The 15724-nt window shown below is 43.4% G+C and overlaps 1 protein-coding gene across 1 annotated transcript in view; it reads right to left on the bottom strand.

Annotated features, from left to right (window-relative positions):
* Window positions 1–15724, bottom strand: part of LOC101851775 — a gene marked incomplete in the record, with an annotated part of 239242 nt that overhangs the window by 158789 nt on the left and 64729 nt on the right. The window contains 2 exon segments of the mRNA XM_005088889.3: window positions 6572–7841; window positions 10435–10521. Coding sequence (XP_005088946.3) covers window positions 6572–7841; window positions 10435–10521 — 1357 coding nt within the window.

The following is a 15724-nucleotide window of genomic DNA, read 5'->3' as shown; positions in this document are numbered from 1 at the left end:
TATATATATATATAAACAAACAAACACACACACACATACAGCTATAGACAGGCATAACCAATTATATATCATAGACATACACGCATACAAATCCATATTTCAACAAATGTCAGCACGAAACTTGCATCTTTTTATCCCTGCTTTAGTTTGTATAGTTTCGAACACTTTTTCTACTGAATACATTTTTTAAAGTTTAAAAGCAAAGTCCTCTGTACTCAAAAACGTTAATGAACAGTTAAAAAGTTACTTAATCACAGACATGAAACATAATTCACAAAAGTAGATTGATGAATTAAGAGAAAAAAACTAACAGTTACATCCGACCACAATGGCCAAAATAGTAAAAAGGGAGACAAATTTCCCAAGTCTAACAAAAGCTTGCAAAAGACGCATTTTTTACCAGATTAAGTCGGCAGACTGGAAGCCCTGTGGCGTAATGTTAGTGACGAAGCAGAAATGAAGGCTGTTGAAACAATACAGTAGCTCACTCCACAAGCCAGCAATCAGTTATAGCTATATTTATACGAAGATTATACACTATTATGTTAATAAAAAAGCATCTCCTTACAAAAGCACACAAGACAAAAGGAAACAACCAAACAATAAAACATGCATCTGCATTCTACAATAAACCTATTTGGATATGGAAAAAGCAATGATAGCAAACGTTGATAATTGGAGATTAGGGGGAGGGGTGTGTCCCTTCACAGCTGTAATTTTCAATGTCATCATTGTTAACATCGAAGTGTGGACTAGGCTAAATATAACAGAGTGCACGAGAGCAGCAAACGGTCTACAGTAATGGCAATTCACTACCCGTCAACCCTGGAGGTATTCAGCTATTATCAATGGACGATTTTACAACCCAAAATTTAACTCAAAAAGATTCTAAACCTCTTGAGCAGCTAAAAGCGTGACCATATGTGAGTGGAAATTGACTGGAAATACACAACATCATCTGTATTTTGTCTTTACCACAACTTTCACTGTGGGGAAATTTGTTATCAGCTGAAAGTACAGCGAGGGCACTCCTTATATAGGACACGGTTACCAAGTATGAAGGCTCCGGGGCCTTGAAAAAGGCTGTCTGTAAAGATGTTCACATTCTGTGTAATAGAATCTCAATAAGAGCAAACTTAGTGTGCAACAAAACCAACCGTAAATCACCCACTCTCCAACTCCCAAAGAAACAAATCTTTTGCACATGCATGCATACTGTTATCAATGCAAAAGCAATAACTGGTTCTTGCCAACAAGTTACGCTACTTGTAAATCGATTTTGCTCCTGGTTCAGTAGTCAAACAATGATTTGGCAACACTCAAAAGCACATACCAGATCGTCTAGCTGCATGATCCCTGCTGGGTCTACCTGCATTGGCCAAGACATAAATTGCAGTGACAAGGCAGATCAGGCGGGTGGAGGGCAGGAAAGGGGAACAAGAGGTGATAGCAGACACAGGTGAAAGGCAGAGGGCAGACAGACAAACAAACAAATAGACAAACAGAAAAGACGACAAAAGAATTGGAAAACAAACGGAGGCGGATAAGGAGACAAAGTGTCAGCCACTTTGACAGGCGCGTAGACAAACACAAGAAGTTGAGCATGAGAGGAAGACCAGCACAGAGTTGGCAGTATACACACCAACGGCTACATTTCGTCGACGATATCTCTGAGCAATCGTAGACCACATATTACCCACATCACACTATAACACAAAGACACGCAAGCAGAAAAGTTTTAGATATAAGGAATATAATATTGATTACAGCTTTAGAGAGAAGCAGCACGTTAATCGTTGGATTTCAATTTTTTAGTTTTAGTAAGACCACACCAGAGTTCCCGCCACCCATCTAGATCTACATGGATTTTGCCAGGAGCAGATTGAGGTAATTACAACAATGAAAAGGGAATGGGGAAACCATATCTAAGCGCCCAACAACCATTCGATTCACACACATGGGTTATCTCTCTTTGGGCAGAAACAGCAGTTATGCTTTTGAGTGGACAACATTAATACTGTACAAACGACCACAAAAAAGGGGGCATATTATTACACCAGAGCATTCACCCGACAAGGCAAACCGGAAGTTCACTGACACAAAGGCAATAATCATAATGAACCGTGGAAAAAAGGGAAGAAAAGATATCTAGCAGTGGCGCCCGGGACGTACTCACGGAGAAAATACGCAGACAGACGAGAGATGCGAACAGATGGACTGACAGATAGAGACTGGCAGAAACGGAAGCAGGTAGGAGGGAAGACTGAGACGAGATGAGCGCATGAACAGGAGATGATTGCTTCTGGGGCATCAAGATCTCCTCACACCGGCCAACAACGCTTTGAGGCTCCGGTGTTCCCTTTTACACTGGAATATTCGACATTCCCGGCTCATCACCGGAACAATAGACACCCCCGACAGAGGTACTGAGGAATGCGCGTGTACATCATGCTCGTTCTAAGGGTGCGGGAAATCCCAGTTGGCGCGCCACGTGTATAATAGGCATACCTTTTGCCACGCACTGCCATCTAGGCATATCAATGGTCGCTGGCGCAAAGTGGTCAAGGGTGAGGTACAACAACCCTCCCCCCCCCCTTTTTTTAACCTGCACAAATAAACTCATGTAGCAGAAAGAAAAAAAGTGTGAAAAAATTAAAAAGAAACACACAAACAGACAAATAAGCAGGAATAAAACAATGAAATACATGCAGTTACCGAAAGAAAGAAAGTGAATTATACAAGACTTACGTTTTCAAAAAAAATATCTACAACTAGCTGGGCCCCCTTTCGATGAAAGGAATGATCGGTGCATTAACATCATGTGAAAGTCACTGGCCTACTATATTTACACTCTATTGGAATAGTGCAATAAATCTTGAGAGAAAAGTGACACATGGGTTTCCAAGTTGCCAGATATAAAATAGATGTATAGATTGGTTCTCTATTCTGCTTTAGTGGTTGTACACTCCAGAATCTCAAAGGCGCGGAAACAGTGCGCACGGCTAGTGAACGGAAACCTCACTTGTTTACAATGGCGTCTTAGAAGACGGACTTTCCCAAGATAAAATCTAAACGAACCTAATGAAAAACTCAAAATTAAACTACATTGACTTCAGGCTCCTCAATGAAACTGTGCACCCTTTAAATGATTCTGAACTACCAATAATTTTGTCAAATTCGAAAATTAAGTGGTTCGGAAGTTTTAGGCGGCCAAAGTGACGAACTTTCACAAATATAATATAGAGATATACGCAGGGGAAGTTTAGCGAGAAATCAAAAGAAATATGCTGATACAGCCCCCCTGAATAAACATTTGAATCAAAGAAACAAAATCGGGGAAGGTTGTTTGTTTTGGGGTTTTTTCGTTTCCTGTGAAATAAGCTTTTCCTGGAGTTCGCTCGTTCGGGAGACACATCAAAGACATGAGGAAGAAAATAATACAATCAGCTATGAACACTATGAAGTCGTGTATAGTGTCATGCCTTTCACCACGCTTTGCCATATTGACATAGATCTACCAGTGGGAGCGTGCATATAATGTCTAAGATACAAATTCCCCTTGGTAAATCTCCAACCTCTAATCAAGGAACCTTTTTTCTACAACATTAGCAGATGTAGTCCTGACCCAAAACAAAATAAATGGCCAAAAACAACAATATAAAAATCTACAGATTCATATTCAAATCAAAATATTTTCCTATTTTTGGTCACTTTGTAACTGGCACCATCATTACCAAAAACAATGTTTTGGAATATCAGCTACGATAATTAAGCTATAGGTTTAACTCTTCTCCACAAAGTAAGCTTATTGGGGTGGTGAGACTTCCAAAATTAACGTCATTCTCTAACAGACTTTTGGGAGTCTTATTTTGATGACACTACGTCAGAAACCGACCTCGGCGGTCAAGGTTCGCCACTTATTTGTCTATAACAACTTACATGTGCCAGTGCAAACTCTTCAAACAACAACAGAAAACACGCTGGAGATTTGAATTAGGGTCGTCTGCACCGCGGCAGTCCAGCATGGCACTAGCTATCAGTGCGCCAATCAGCATGAACTTTGCCAGTCCTACTATGTCTGTATGCAGAAGATTCTTTTGGGCGTTACGGCGATAAGACAAAACAAACCACAATCGCCCATGTATACAAACACAAAGTATTTTGTAAACTTTCAGTCACGCACGCTCTAGAAGCAGGACAGAGGGAAGAACTTCATTCTAAGCGTGTGGGTATTTGTGTATGAAAATCTACTCCACTGTGTGGGCAAAACTGAAATTACTTGTCCGTACTCGATACAAGCAATACCAACTCCCTGTCTGTCCACCAACGTCTTACAGTTAATATTAACGAAGAGTATTTCTTGAAGAAAGAGCATTAAAAAGAGTCAACTTGGTGGTCATTATAAAATAGTCAAGTATGGGTTCGTTCTTTCCACTGTATCAATTGGAACAGGTGTCTCCGCATAAAGGTTAAACTCAAGCCATTGTACGCAGAAGACCTGAGTTCGATTCCCGAGTGGGGAGGGAATTGTAATGGAGTATCGCTCTGTATCTGCTAGGATGTTGTATCACATTCAGCCCTGGGTAGCCCGCTCTGGCAAGGCAGAGTCGAGACCACCCGCTTCCTAAATTATGTAATTATGTGGATGTGGGCATAAAATATTTATAATAAACTTTCAGTTGGAAAAGAAAAGAGCAACTTACATGGCACTCAAGATGTACTCAACGTGTGCATTACGCCAGGCCAAGCCACTCGCCATAGCTCGCCACACCAACCGCTTAAAACACGGCACAACACTTTGGTCTTTACAAGAGGGGAGAGGGAGCAAAGAGGGCAAAGCAGACCGTCGAGAAATAGGAAGAGACAGGTGAACCGCGGACGTTCTCAGTTTGACTGATGACTGACACGTCTCCCTGTCCTGTCGGCCCGGCGATCTCCACCTGCACGACTCGCCTCGCCACCGGTGTGCGCCCACCGGCCTGTCATAAGAGCACACGGGCAAAATGATAAGCTTCTGGCCTTCCCCCGACTGGCTGAGCTAAAACAGGACTAACGTGTTTATGATCACGGTAATGAGTTGGCCCGATCTAGGCTTAGCGTATACAAAGTGCTCCTCCAAGTGCTGTCAACGTTAGCCGAGTCGGCCATTTTATCGCCCGTTTGTTTAGTATTTAATCATTAATAGAGGTGTAACAAAAGGCAGAGTGATCACAAAAAACCACAACAAAGAACCCATTCAGTTGCAGGGCTTGAAAGTAGAGCTCAGGCCAACTTCACCTGCGTTTACAATCATTTCTTTGTTTTAGTAGAGTTTTTACGGTGCTCGCAACTGCATACGATCATATGAGTGCCAAGGGGTGGATGTCAACAGAGAAGTCCCTACAGAGAATCAGGCTTACTCTGCTCACCTCTCTAGCTTCAATAGCACGAAGTCTGCTTCGACAATCAAGGCCCCCCGGGAATAGCGGGTCACAAAAATGTGATAAACATACAAAAGAAGTAGAGGAAAATGACGATAGTAAGGATTAGGAAAGAAAAAAGCAGCAGTTCCCCGTTGCAGTTCAGGCACAGTTATGAGCACAACATTGAAGAATCAGCCCATTTACAATTCTACTGAGCATAAGAATATGTTAATGTCCCCCCTTTGGAAATAGCCTAAAGACACTTCAGTCAGTAGCACCGCCCTAGAAGAGAGGTGAAAGAATTTAAGTGAAAAAAACCCATTGGTGGCAGGTACAAGGTGCTTGCAAGGTTATTGTGCGAGTAAAAAAAAACAACAAACACCCCTCCCACAAACAAACCAACTACGATAATGCCAGATGCGATATGACACACGTTATGCATTGAAAAACAAAAACATTAAATTGCATCACTGAAGCCAAATTTAAAGCGGCACTATAACTTTTAATCTGCCTTGATATGATTGCACTTGGCGCAACATGCTAGAATTACCAAAGCACACCAGAGTCCAGTATAACAAGCTAGTACCAAAAAAAAAAATTCACCTCAATCATGGTAGTACAAAACATTAGGTCAAGCGTAGAGTAGAAATTCGATCAACACTACATATGTCATCAAAGGCATGCAAAAGCACCGAGTTTCTGTTCAGCATTTAGTATCAATTTGCCAAACATCAAATATCCGAACTCAGGAAAAGACACAAACCTCAAAGTTGAGTCTAGTATTTGTCATTGCTAGTAAAGGCAAAGGTTTATCACAACCACAACGTTGCAAACACAAGTCATGTCCAACTTTATCGGCCATTTTACTAGACAATAAATAGGTTGACATGCCCTCTCCACAACGACATTGCAAAAGCAAAGCCTACAACAAGTAGTAGGCGTCTGTATAGTATTTATTATTTCAAGCCATTCACAAACATATTGTATCTAAGTGACAGGGGAAAGCAAGCTAGACGTACACACCAAAAGTGAGTCACTTCTGAAGACCAATCCATCATGCCGGTTATATACATATTACGAGTTAGTAACTGCTGCGTACCAGGGGATCTAACCAGCTATACATGAGGGGTTTTGAGATGTTGCAGACAAGCCAACCATGCCTGGCTCACCCTGGAGAGTTCTGGCGACCAGCGTCCTGAAGGACGGGAGCGGTGCCGGCAGCACGTGCACGCGGAACTCTGGCGGCATCTCCATCACATGCACGTCCACCGTGCGGGAGGCGCTGGAGATGTGGTTGTAGGCAAACACAGTCACGCGGTGCACGCCTACACGGGCAAAGTTCCAGCCCACAGAGAAGATGGTCACATCGCCGCTTGTGTCCACTTCTTGAGGTACCAACTTCCGTCCCTCTCCGACGTCCAGGTCAAAGGTGAGGCTGGTGCCTCGCGTGGCAGAGGCCATGATGTTGACCGACTTGCCCGGCACGGAGGGAGACTCTGTCACTACGTTCAGGCACTCGATGGGGATCTCTACGTGCACGCTGTGCGACAAAGAGCGGGTCACACCGCCTAATGCGTTGGACACCTTCACCCCCACGTTGTACACACCGGGGTACAAGTACAAGTGTTCCGCCCTCGAAGTCCGGTTCGCAACTTCAACACGGGTAAGTTTAGAATTCTCTTGAAAGTCCCAATGAAAGCTGAAATCGGTTCCTGATTCAACGACAGCAATACAGTGAAATTCTTGCTCTATTTCTATATAAGGATTGACCTTACATGACATTGACACATCTCCAATTGGCTGGAGTATGACAACAAAAGACGAGGTGGAATCAGACCCAAGGAGGTTAGAGACTGTGCACGTCACCTTAAACCGTCCTGTACTAGAGAACTGAAACGCCGTTCCTAATGACGAGGTTTTCTTACTCTCTACCTCGAACCCAGACTCGTTATAGACTGTCCAAAACACCGAGACATTTTTAGACATTGAAGTATAGGTAAGTAAAAATGGTATGTAGGTCCCTACCGGACCAAAGGGATCAGACCTTATTTTGATGCCAGAGATTTCTCTGAGGACAGTAATGGGTGGTAGCACGGACACTGTCATGGAGGACACGTTGTTATAGAGAGTGACCAGAGGGGAGAAGACTCCCTCCGTCTCATAGACGTGGTCAAACTGTAGGCTCAGGTTACAACCGCTGGTGTAGCTGGCAAACAAGGTCGGGACAGATTTGTCCGCCGGAGAGATGTTGTTCTGTCTTTCTTTGACGGCGGCCGTTTTGACGATGCCGTCTCGGAAGTCCACTCTGATGGACGTGCTGTGACGGTCAGCTGTGATGGCCGTGAGGTGAAAGAGAAGCCACTTGTGGGTGCGGGCCAGACTGGGGTTACTAGCCACCAGGCGCACATCAACGTCACGGATGTGTTCATCCAAGACCACCTATGGAACCAAAGGGGATGTGACCACATCGTGATGTTATGTACAACCGTTACACTCATCTTAATACGGCTCTAGGACATATTATTAATTCTCCCTTTCTCTCTCCCTCTCTCTCTCTCTCTCTCTCTCTCTCTCTCTCTCTCTCTCTCTCTCTCTCTTTCTTTCTTTCTTTCTTTCTTTATTTCTCTCTCTCTTTCTCTCTCTGTATCTATCTCTCTCACACAGACACATACACACACAAACAAATTATTATATAACTTCAAGAACTATGGACAGTACCTTAAAAATGTCTGCATAATTCATAAATACGTAATACCAAGGATTAGTCTCTGTAGAAGGCATTTGTAACTAAAATCCTATCATGCAGTCCATAAAAAGTATGTCAAATAACCAACATGAATAATTGACAAAGTATCACATACTTTAAGGGTAAAAGTCATGTTGAGAAAACATAATGGATCAATGTGCCTGTACAATGTGCCGCTCACAACACTTTAAAGGCCAGTTTAAAACCCCAACAGTGAGGGGAGAGTCCCGTGAGGTCGTAGACACAGCTAGAAAATATCATTGAGGAAATCATGACAACAAGTTTCAAGTCATAAATCTATGCAAAAATCTCAAAACAATAGGTAATACAACATTGTCACTGTCTAGTAAAGCAATTAAAACGTTTTGAGGACAAAACGAGGAGACAAAGATGGCTGTCAGTCACCTGGCTATTCGATAATCATTCAGATTCCGAGTGGAATCGATCTATCATGAAACAATCAAAATAGAACAGTTGCAGTTCACTGGAAATTTGGCATTATAAATGGCCACATTTCGTAAATAGCAAAGAAAACAATAGCAGAAGAAGCAGAAGGTAATATAGCACACACCAAACACCCAGTGAATATTAAGACTACATCCAATCTTACGGGAAGCCCAAGAACAATAATGGAGGACCAGAAATGTAAAAAAAAGGAATAAAGAGGGAAGGGTGGGGGTAGGGGAGTGAAATAGAGAGAAGGAGGGAGAGAGAGAAAGAGAGAGAGAGAGAGCGAGAGGGGAGAGGGGGGAGAGAAAGGGAGATAAAATGAAAGAAAGAAAAGCGGGAACAAAAGTATAGCTTTTTCACACCAACAAATGGGATAAATACATCCTACATACATTTTAGAAATATTCAAGAAGAGATTTAACAAACAATGAAGTCATTGAGGAATTGGGGAAACTCATAAATAGTTATTGTTTCGACAACATTCCAACAGCTTTGATCAGGTGGGGACGGGAGGGGGGGGGGAGAGAACACGGTGTCAATGTCCATGATACACTCGCCAGCCAGGCAGTGATGATGGTAATAATATCGACCCGCAGCGAAGCAAAACCACCGAGGAGCTTTTCTTCAGGAACAAAAGACGGCTTGCGGAGGTTTAAATCACGGACAGCCATCGATAAAGCCGATACTTACTCTCCATGGCAACTGGGACAAGGAGGCGAGAAATGTCATTATCGAATTAGCCATGATTCCACTCTTAACCTGAAGCATCAAAGAGGCCCCCCATTAAACAGGATGAGCGGGCGAGCACCGCGGGGAAAGAGCCAGGCCCACTCTGGCAGCCCGGGGCCACAGCACTGTCATTTCACTCACTAGAGGCCAATCAAGCCCCTAAGAGCCTTCCTCAAGCCTGGCTGCCTCAGTCGACCAACTGGCAAAATTAAACACAAGAGGCGAATTTCCCCGAAAAAAAAGTTGGGAAACTTAATTTTCGAAGTTCAGCCAAATTTTCCGGGGTGAGCCATTCCATTAAAGCAACAGAGGCTAATATCCACTTTGAGACTTTTCTGTCAGCATATTTTATTCGCACGGAGCTGTGCAATTCTAAACCCAAAGAGTATATCTTGCAATGTAGGCTGCATGAAGCGAGCAAGTGGTCTAGTTTGCAGCAGTACACGGCGTTCGATATAGGACTCTGATTCATGAATTCTTTATTGAGTTAGTGACCGGGTCAAAAAACGACTGGTTTATCTTATCACGATTGACGTAACTTCCCATCAGCCAAAGACCGGGTGAAGTGAGGGGGAGAAAAAAATATCTATTTTTTTCTGCTTTGCTGGGAGCATAACGGTGGCGTACTAATCCAGAAAGGGAGAACATCTATACGTTGAGAATTCAAAGAGTCTTGTAGCTCCAAGAATAAAAACTAAAAAGGAAAAAAGGTCAAAAGACAGCTCAGACTACACAGACACAGGGTAAGACTATTCGTTCCGTGGACTGTGCTTTATGCTGGCGATTGAATCGAGCTAAGCTGAGACGGTGTTCTTTGCTACGTACAAACTGTACATTTTAAACCAAAAATAAAAACCACCACCTTTTCAAGAACTGGGAAAACAACGTGCTGGTCTACAAGGAGAAAGATTCTATTTGTATTAAGGCGAAAAAGAAAAAAGCCATAACTATAATACATTATGAAAAACACATTAACGTAAGAAACGTCCAAGAGGGCAAAGGAAAAACTCAAACCACCTTGCACAAAACTATAAACTGATACCGGTTTGAAAAGGAAAGAAAAACCAAAGCAATCAAACTCTTAGACAAGAATAAATCTGTACTCACAATGGTGATGTTCCTCTCCATTGACCCATAGTCGTTGCTTACACGGGCAGATGCTGTGTAAATGCCAGTAGTTTTGAAGACAAAACTCTGAAAGTAGAAATTACAAAAGTTATTAGTAAAAGTAGTCAAAGAGAATAAATATATGGAAATGGGGCATTTTCCAAAATTTCTGCTTTACCATAGACATTTTCTTTTTGTTCTGTAAACGAACTATGAGATTTCAACCTGCTATTTTTTAACGCTTGGAATGTGTTGGTATTATTTTAACGCCTCTCTTAAAGTTCGAAAGGCTATATAAGATGCTGGTCCTCAAATTCAAAAGCCCATATCCAACAAGACAGTTGAAAGGACGGAAAACCAGGATAAGCAAAAGAACAAAATATACACGGCTGAGATTTCCTTTAGGAGCTCGAACCAGGATCGTATGAACCATAATTCAGTATGATACTAAATTAGCTATCGACACGCCCCACTTGGGATATCGCTTTCATTCTATCAATAAACAATATAATCGGACGACCACATTTCCCCGCCCCACCCTCCCCCGCCCCCCTCCCCCCCCCCCCACCTCCCACAAACACACCTCTCTGGGAAAAGGGGGGGGGCGGTGGTGGTGTGAATCAACAGTAGAAAAGCGAACTATTTAAAATCTCTGCCGGAAAGACGAGAGCACACTCTCAATACCATGTCAATTGAGTGCCACGGTTGTACGTTTCACAACTAACTTGAAAAAAGCTGTGCAAACCTTAAGAGGGGGACTTCAAAAAGCTAGAAAAACAACTACAGAAATGGCTACCAGAAACTGACGACAAAGAATGTCAACAGCTTCAAATACATTCTTTTACCGCTTTTTCTATGAGAATATATGGCGCCAACTCAACGGAAGCTGTAGACACAGGGGATATGAAAGAAAGACATAACGCCTCGAACTGTTCAAATACTCTGACAATAAGAGACAGTCTGAACAGAGAATCGGCCCGTGATTGATGTTTCAGAGAGATGCCTTACAGAATCTGTGCACTCACAGGCACCCAGAATGCACGTAAAAGAGATAACGCGGAAAAAATAATCCACCCTCCCAAAGCGCCTCTTGTTCGTGAATATACAGAAAAACACATATACCCCCCCCCCCCCTCAACTTCAATCAAAACTAAATACACAAGCGCACACGAGCACACAAACACAGACGACACACACACGCACACACACACACACATGCACACACACATACACACACACAAATACACACATACGTACACACATATATCAACACACAAACCCACATACACACACACAAACAAACACAAACAAACACATACACACACACACACACACACACACACATACAAACACACACACACACACACACACACACACACAGAGTCAACATAACCAACAACGACAACCACCACCACCATCCAAGCCATCATCATCATTACCATCGCAAACAGAATCAGACACAGTGTTACAGACAGAAAGGGAGAAAGAGAGAGAGAGAGACAGAGAGACAGAGAGAGAGAGAGAGAGAGAGAGAGACAGACAGAGAGAGAGACAGACAGAGAGAGAGACAGAGACAGAGACAGAGAGAGAGATAGAGAGAATGAGTGAGAGAGAAAGAATCTGCAACTGACACAAAGCAATAAGCACTCACATAAAGGAGCCTCTTTAAGAAAACACCTCAAGTACTCGAACTCACGCCAGAGCAAACAGGCAAACACACTAGCAACAGCCCCTCTCCCCCCCCCTCTACCCTACCCATCCATCCCCATCACACCCCCTCCCCGCCCCCAAATCCCCTTTTTCCTCGCGAGCGGCCAGTCATGCCAACGGTGCTTCACTAGGAGCCAGTGATTTGGCTTACTTGTTGCTATGATACGGCAGGGATTCAATCAGCGTCCTACTTGATGGTAAACGTCAAAACGCCGTTTAACGAGAGTTTATAACGCCAGAAAAGCTCAAACGGAGACTGAGCGCTGGGCTACTGGGAAGAGAATCGTGAAGAATTCCTCGGAAATGAGCTTGGCTACGACTGGGCATACCCACTTCTCGTAAACCGGAGAAGAAAAAAAAAGAAATGTATTTAAAGGCTTTCACTGCATAAACAGCTCTCAGCATTATAAAATACTACTTTGACGAGGACACAGAAACGAGAAATAACAATAGACATAATAATATACATCTCTTTTCTTTAGTTTGTTCATTCGTTTTGTTGCTTGTTTTTCTTTGTTTTTTGTGTTCGTTTTTTGTCTTTTTGTGTGTTTATTTTTTTTTTGGGTGGGGTTGTTTGTTTGTTTGTTGTTGTGGGGTTTTTTTTTGGGGGGGGGGGGGGCGGGGGGGGGACATTTATAACGAAAGTGTGAACAGCACTGATAACAGTATGTAACTAAAAAGTTCTCAATAGCTTTTCCTGTATCAGGGAGACAAGCACATAAAGGCCAAGGCAAAAAGGAATAAATAAAAAAAAAAAAGAAACTAATTTATGGCATTAAAATGGTAGTAAAGACAAAGATGGTTAATCAATTGGCGATACAGGATTCTTTCCGTTGGTTGGTGGACGTGGTCAGGCTTGTGGGAGGCGGGTGCGTCAGAGGTGCTGATGGGGGTACAAAAATATTTCATGTCTACATCAGCACGACATACTATTATTATTTTATACCGTTCAGAATGTTTGCTGAGGCGGCAGAACAGCAGGAGGTGTTGTCCCTGAGGTAGGGGACCACGGGGAAGTTTTGTCTCCTCTCTTCTAGATCTCTCTAGAGAGCTGTTCGCGAAGGACCATCCCGGAACTGGAAGCGGTGAGGCATCAGTATAATCGATATCACGTGACTTGCAATCCGTCACGCCCGGGGTCGGCGAGTTGGCCGCTGTCACCCAGCACTGCACCGGCTCCGTGGTGTGAATCAACAGTAGAAAAGCGAACTATTTAAAATCTCTGCCGGAAAGACGAGAGCACACTCTCAATACCATGTCAATTGAGTGCCACGGTTGTACGTTTCACAACTAACTTGAAAAAAGCTGTGCAAACCTTAAGAGGGGGACTTCAAAAAGCTAGAAAAACAACTACAGAAATGGCTACCAGAAACTGACGACAAAGAATGTCAACAGCTTCAAATACATTCTTTTACCGCTTTTTCTATGAGAATATATGGCGCCAACTCAACGGAAGCTGTAGACACAGGGGATATGAAAGAAAGACATAACGCCTCGAACTGTTCAAATACTCTGACAATAAGAGACAGTCTGAACAGAGAATCGGCCCGTGATTGATGTTTCAGAGAGATGCCTTACAGAATCTGTGCACTCACAGGCACCCAGAATGCACGTAAAAGAGATAACGCGGAAAAAATAATCCACCCTCCCAAAGCGCCTCTTGTTCGTGAATATACAGAAAAACACATATACCCCCCCCCCCCCTCAACTTCAATCAAAACTAAATACACAAGCGCACACGAGCACACAAACACAGACGACACACACACGCACACACACACACACATGCACACACACATACACACACACAAATACACACATACGTACACACATATATCAACACACAAACCCACATACACACACACAAACAAACACAAACAAACACATACACACACACACACACACACACACACATACAAACACACACACACACACACACACACACACACAGAGTCAACATAACCAACAACGACAACCACCACCACCATCCAAGCCATCATCATCATTACCATCGCAAACAGAATCAGACACACTGTTACAGACAGAAAGGGAGAAAGAGAGAGAGAGAGACAGAGAGACAGAGAGAGAGAGAGAGAGAGAGAGAGACAGACAGAGAGACAGACAGACAGAGAGAGAGACAGAGACAGAGACAGAGAGAGAGATAGTGAGAATGAGTGAGAGAGAAAGAATCTGCAACTGACACAAAGCAATAAGCACTCACATAAAGGAGCCTCTTTAAGAAAACACCTCAAGTACTCGAACTCACGCCAGAGCAAACAGGCAAACACACTAGCAACAGCCCCTCTCCCCCCCCCTCTACCCTACCCATCCATCCCCATCACACCCCCTCCCCGCCCCCAAATCCCCTTTTTCCTCGCGAGCGGCCAGTCATGCCAACGGTGCTTCACTAGGAGCCAGTGATTTGGCTTACTTGTTGCTATGATACGGCAGGGATTCAATCAGCGTCCTACTTGATGGTAAACGTCAAAACGCCGTTTAACGAGAGTTTATAACGCCAGAAAAGCTCAAACGGAGACTGAGCGCTGGGCTACTGGGAAGAGAATCGTGAAGAATTCCTCGGAAATGAGCTTGGCTACGACTGGGCATACCCACTTCTCGTAAACCGGAGAAGAAAAAAAAAGAAATGTATTTAAAGGCTTTCACTGCATAAACAGCTCTCAGCATTATAAAATACTACTTTGACGAGGACACAGAAACGAGAAATAACAATAGACATAATAATATACATCTCTTTTCTTTAGTTTAGTTCATTCGTTTTGTTGCTTGTTTTTCTTTGTTTTTTGTGTTCGTTTTTTGTCTTTTTGTGTGTTTATTTTTTTTTTGGGTGGGGTTGTTTGTTTGTTTGTGTGTTGTGGGGTTTTTTTTTGGGGGGGGGGGGGGTGGGGGGGGGACATTTATAACGAAAGTGTGAACAGCACTGATAACAGTATGTAACTAAAAAGTTCTCAATAGCTTTTCCTGTATCAGGGAGACAAGCACATAAAGGCCAAGGCAAAAAGGAATAAATAAAAAAAAAAAAGAAACTAATTTATGGCATTAAAATGGTAGTAAAGACAAAGATGGTTAATCAATTGGCGATACAGGATTCTTTCCGTTGGTTGGTGGACGTGGTCAGGCTTGTGGGAGGCGGGTGCGTCAGAGGTGCTGATGGGGGTACAAAAAATTTTCATGTCTACATCAGCACGACATACTATTATTATTTTATACCGTTCAGAATGTTTGCTGAGGCGGCAGAACAGCAGGAGGTGTTGTCCCTGAGGTAGGGGACCACGGGGAAGTTTTGTCTCCTCTCTTCTAGATCTCTCTAGAGAGCTGTTCGCGAAGGACCATCCCGGAACTGGAAGCGGTGAGGCATCAGTATAATCGATATCACGTGACTTGCAATCCGTCACGCCCGGGGTCGGCGAGTTGGCCGCTGTCACCCAGCACTGCACCGGCTCCAGAGACCTCCCTCAGACTCACGGTTTGCGTTTTCTTCGTTCAGTCGGTTCCCAAACGAAAAGACGGGACGGGGGGGGGGGGGGGGGTCCCTTTTTTCGGGGGGGGGGGGGGGGGGTTG

The sequence above is a fragment of the Aplysia californica genome, unplaced genomic scaffold (assembly GCF_000002075.1).
Source record: "Aplysia californica isolate F4 #8 unplaced genomic scaffold, AplCal3.0 scaffold00001, whole genome shotgun sequence".
Classification (NCBI taxonomy): domain Eukaryota; kingdom Metazoa; phylum Mollusca; class Gastropoda; order Aplysiida; family Aplysiidae; genus Aplysia; species Aplysia californica.
This window is presented reverse-complemented; position numbering and strand designations above follow the sequence as displayed.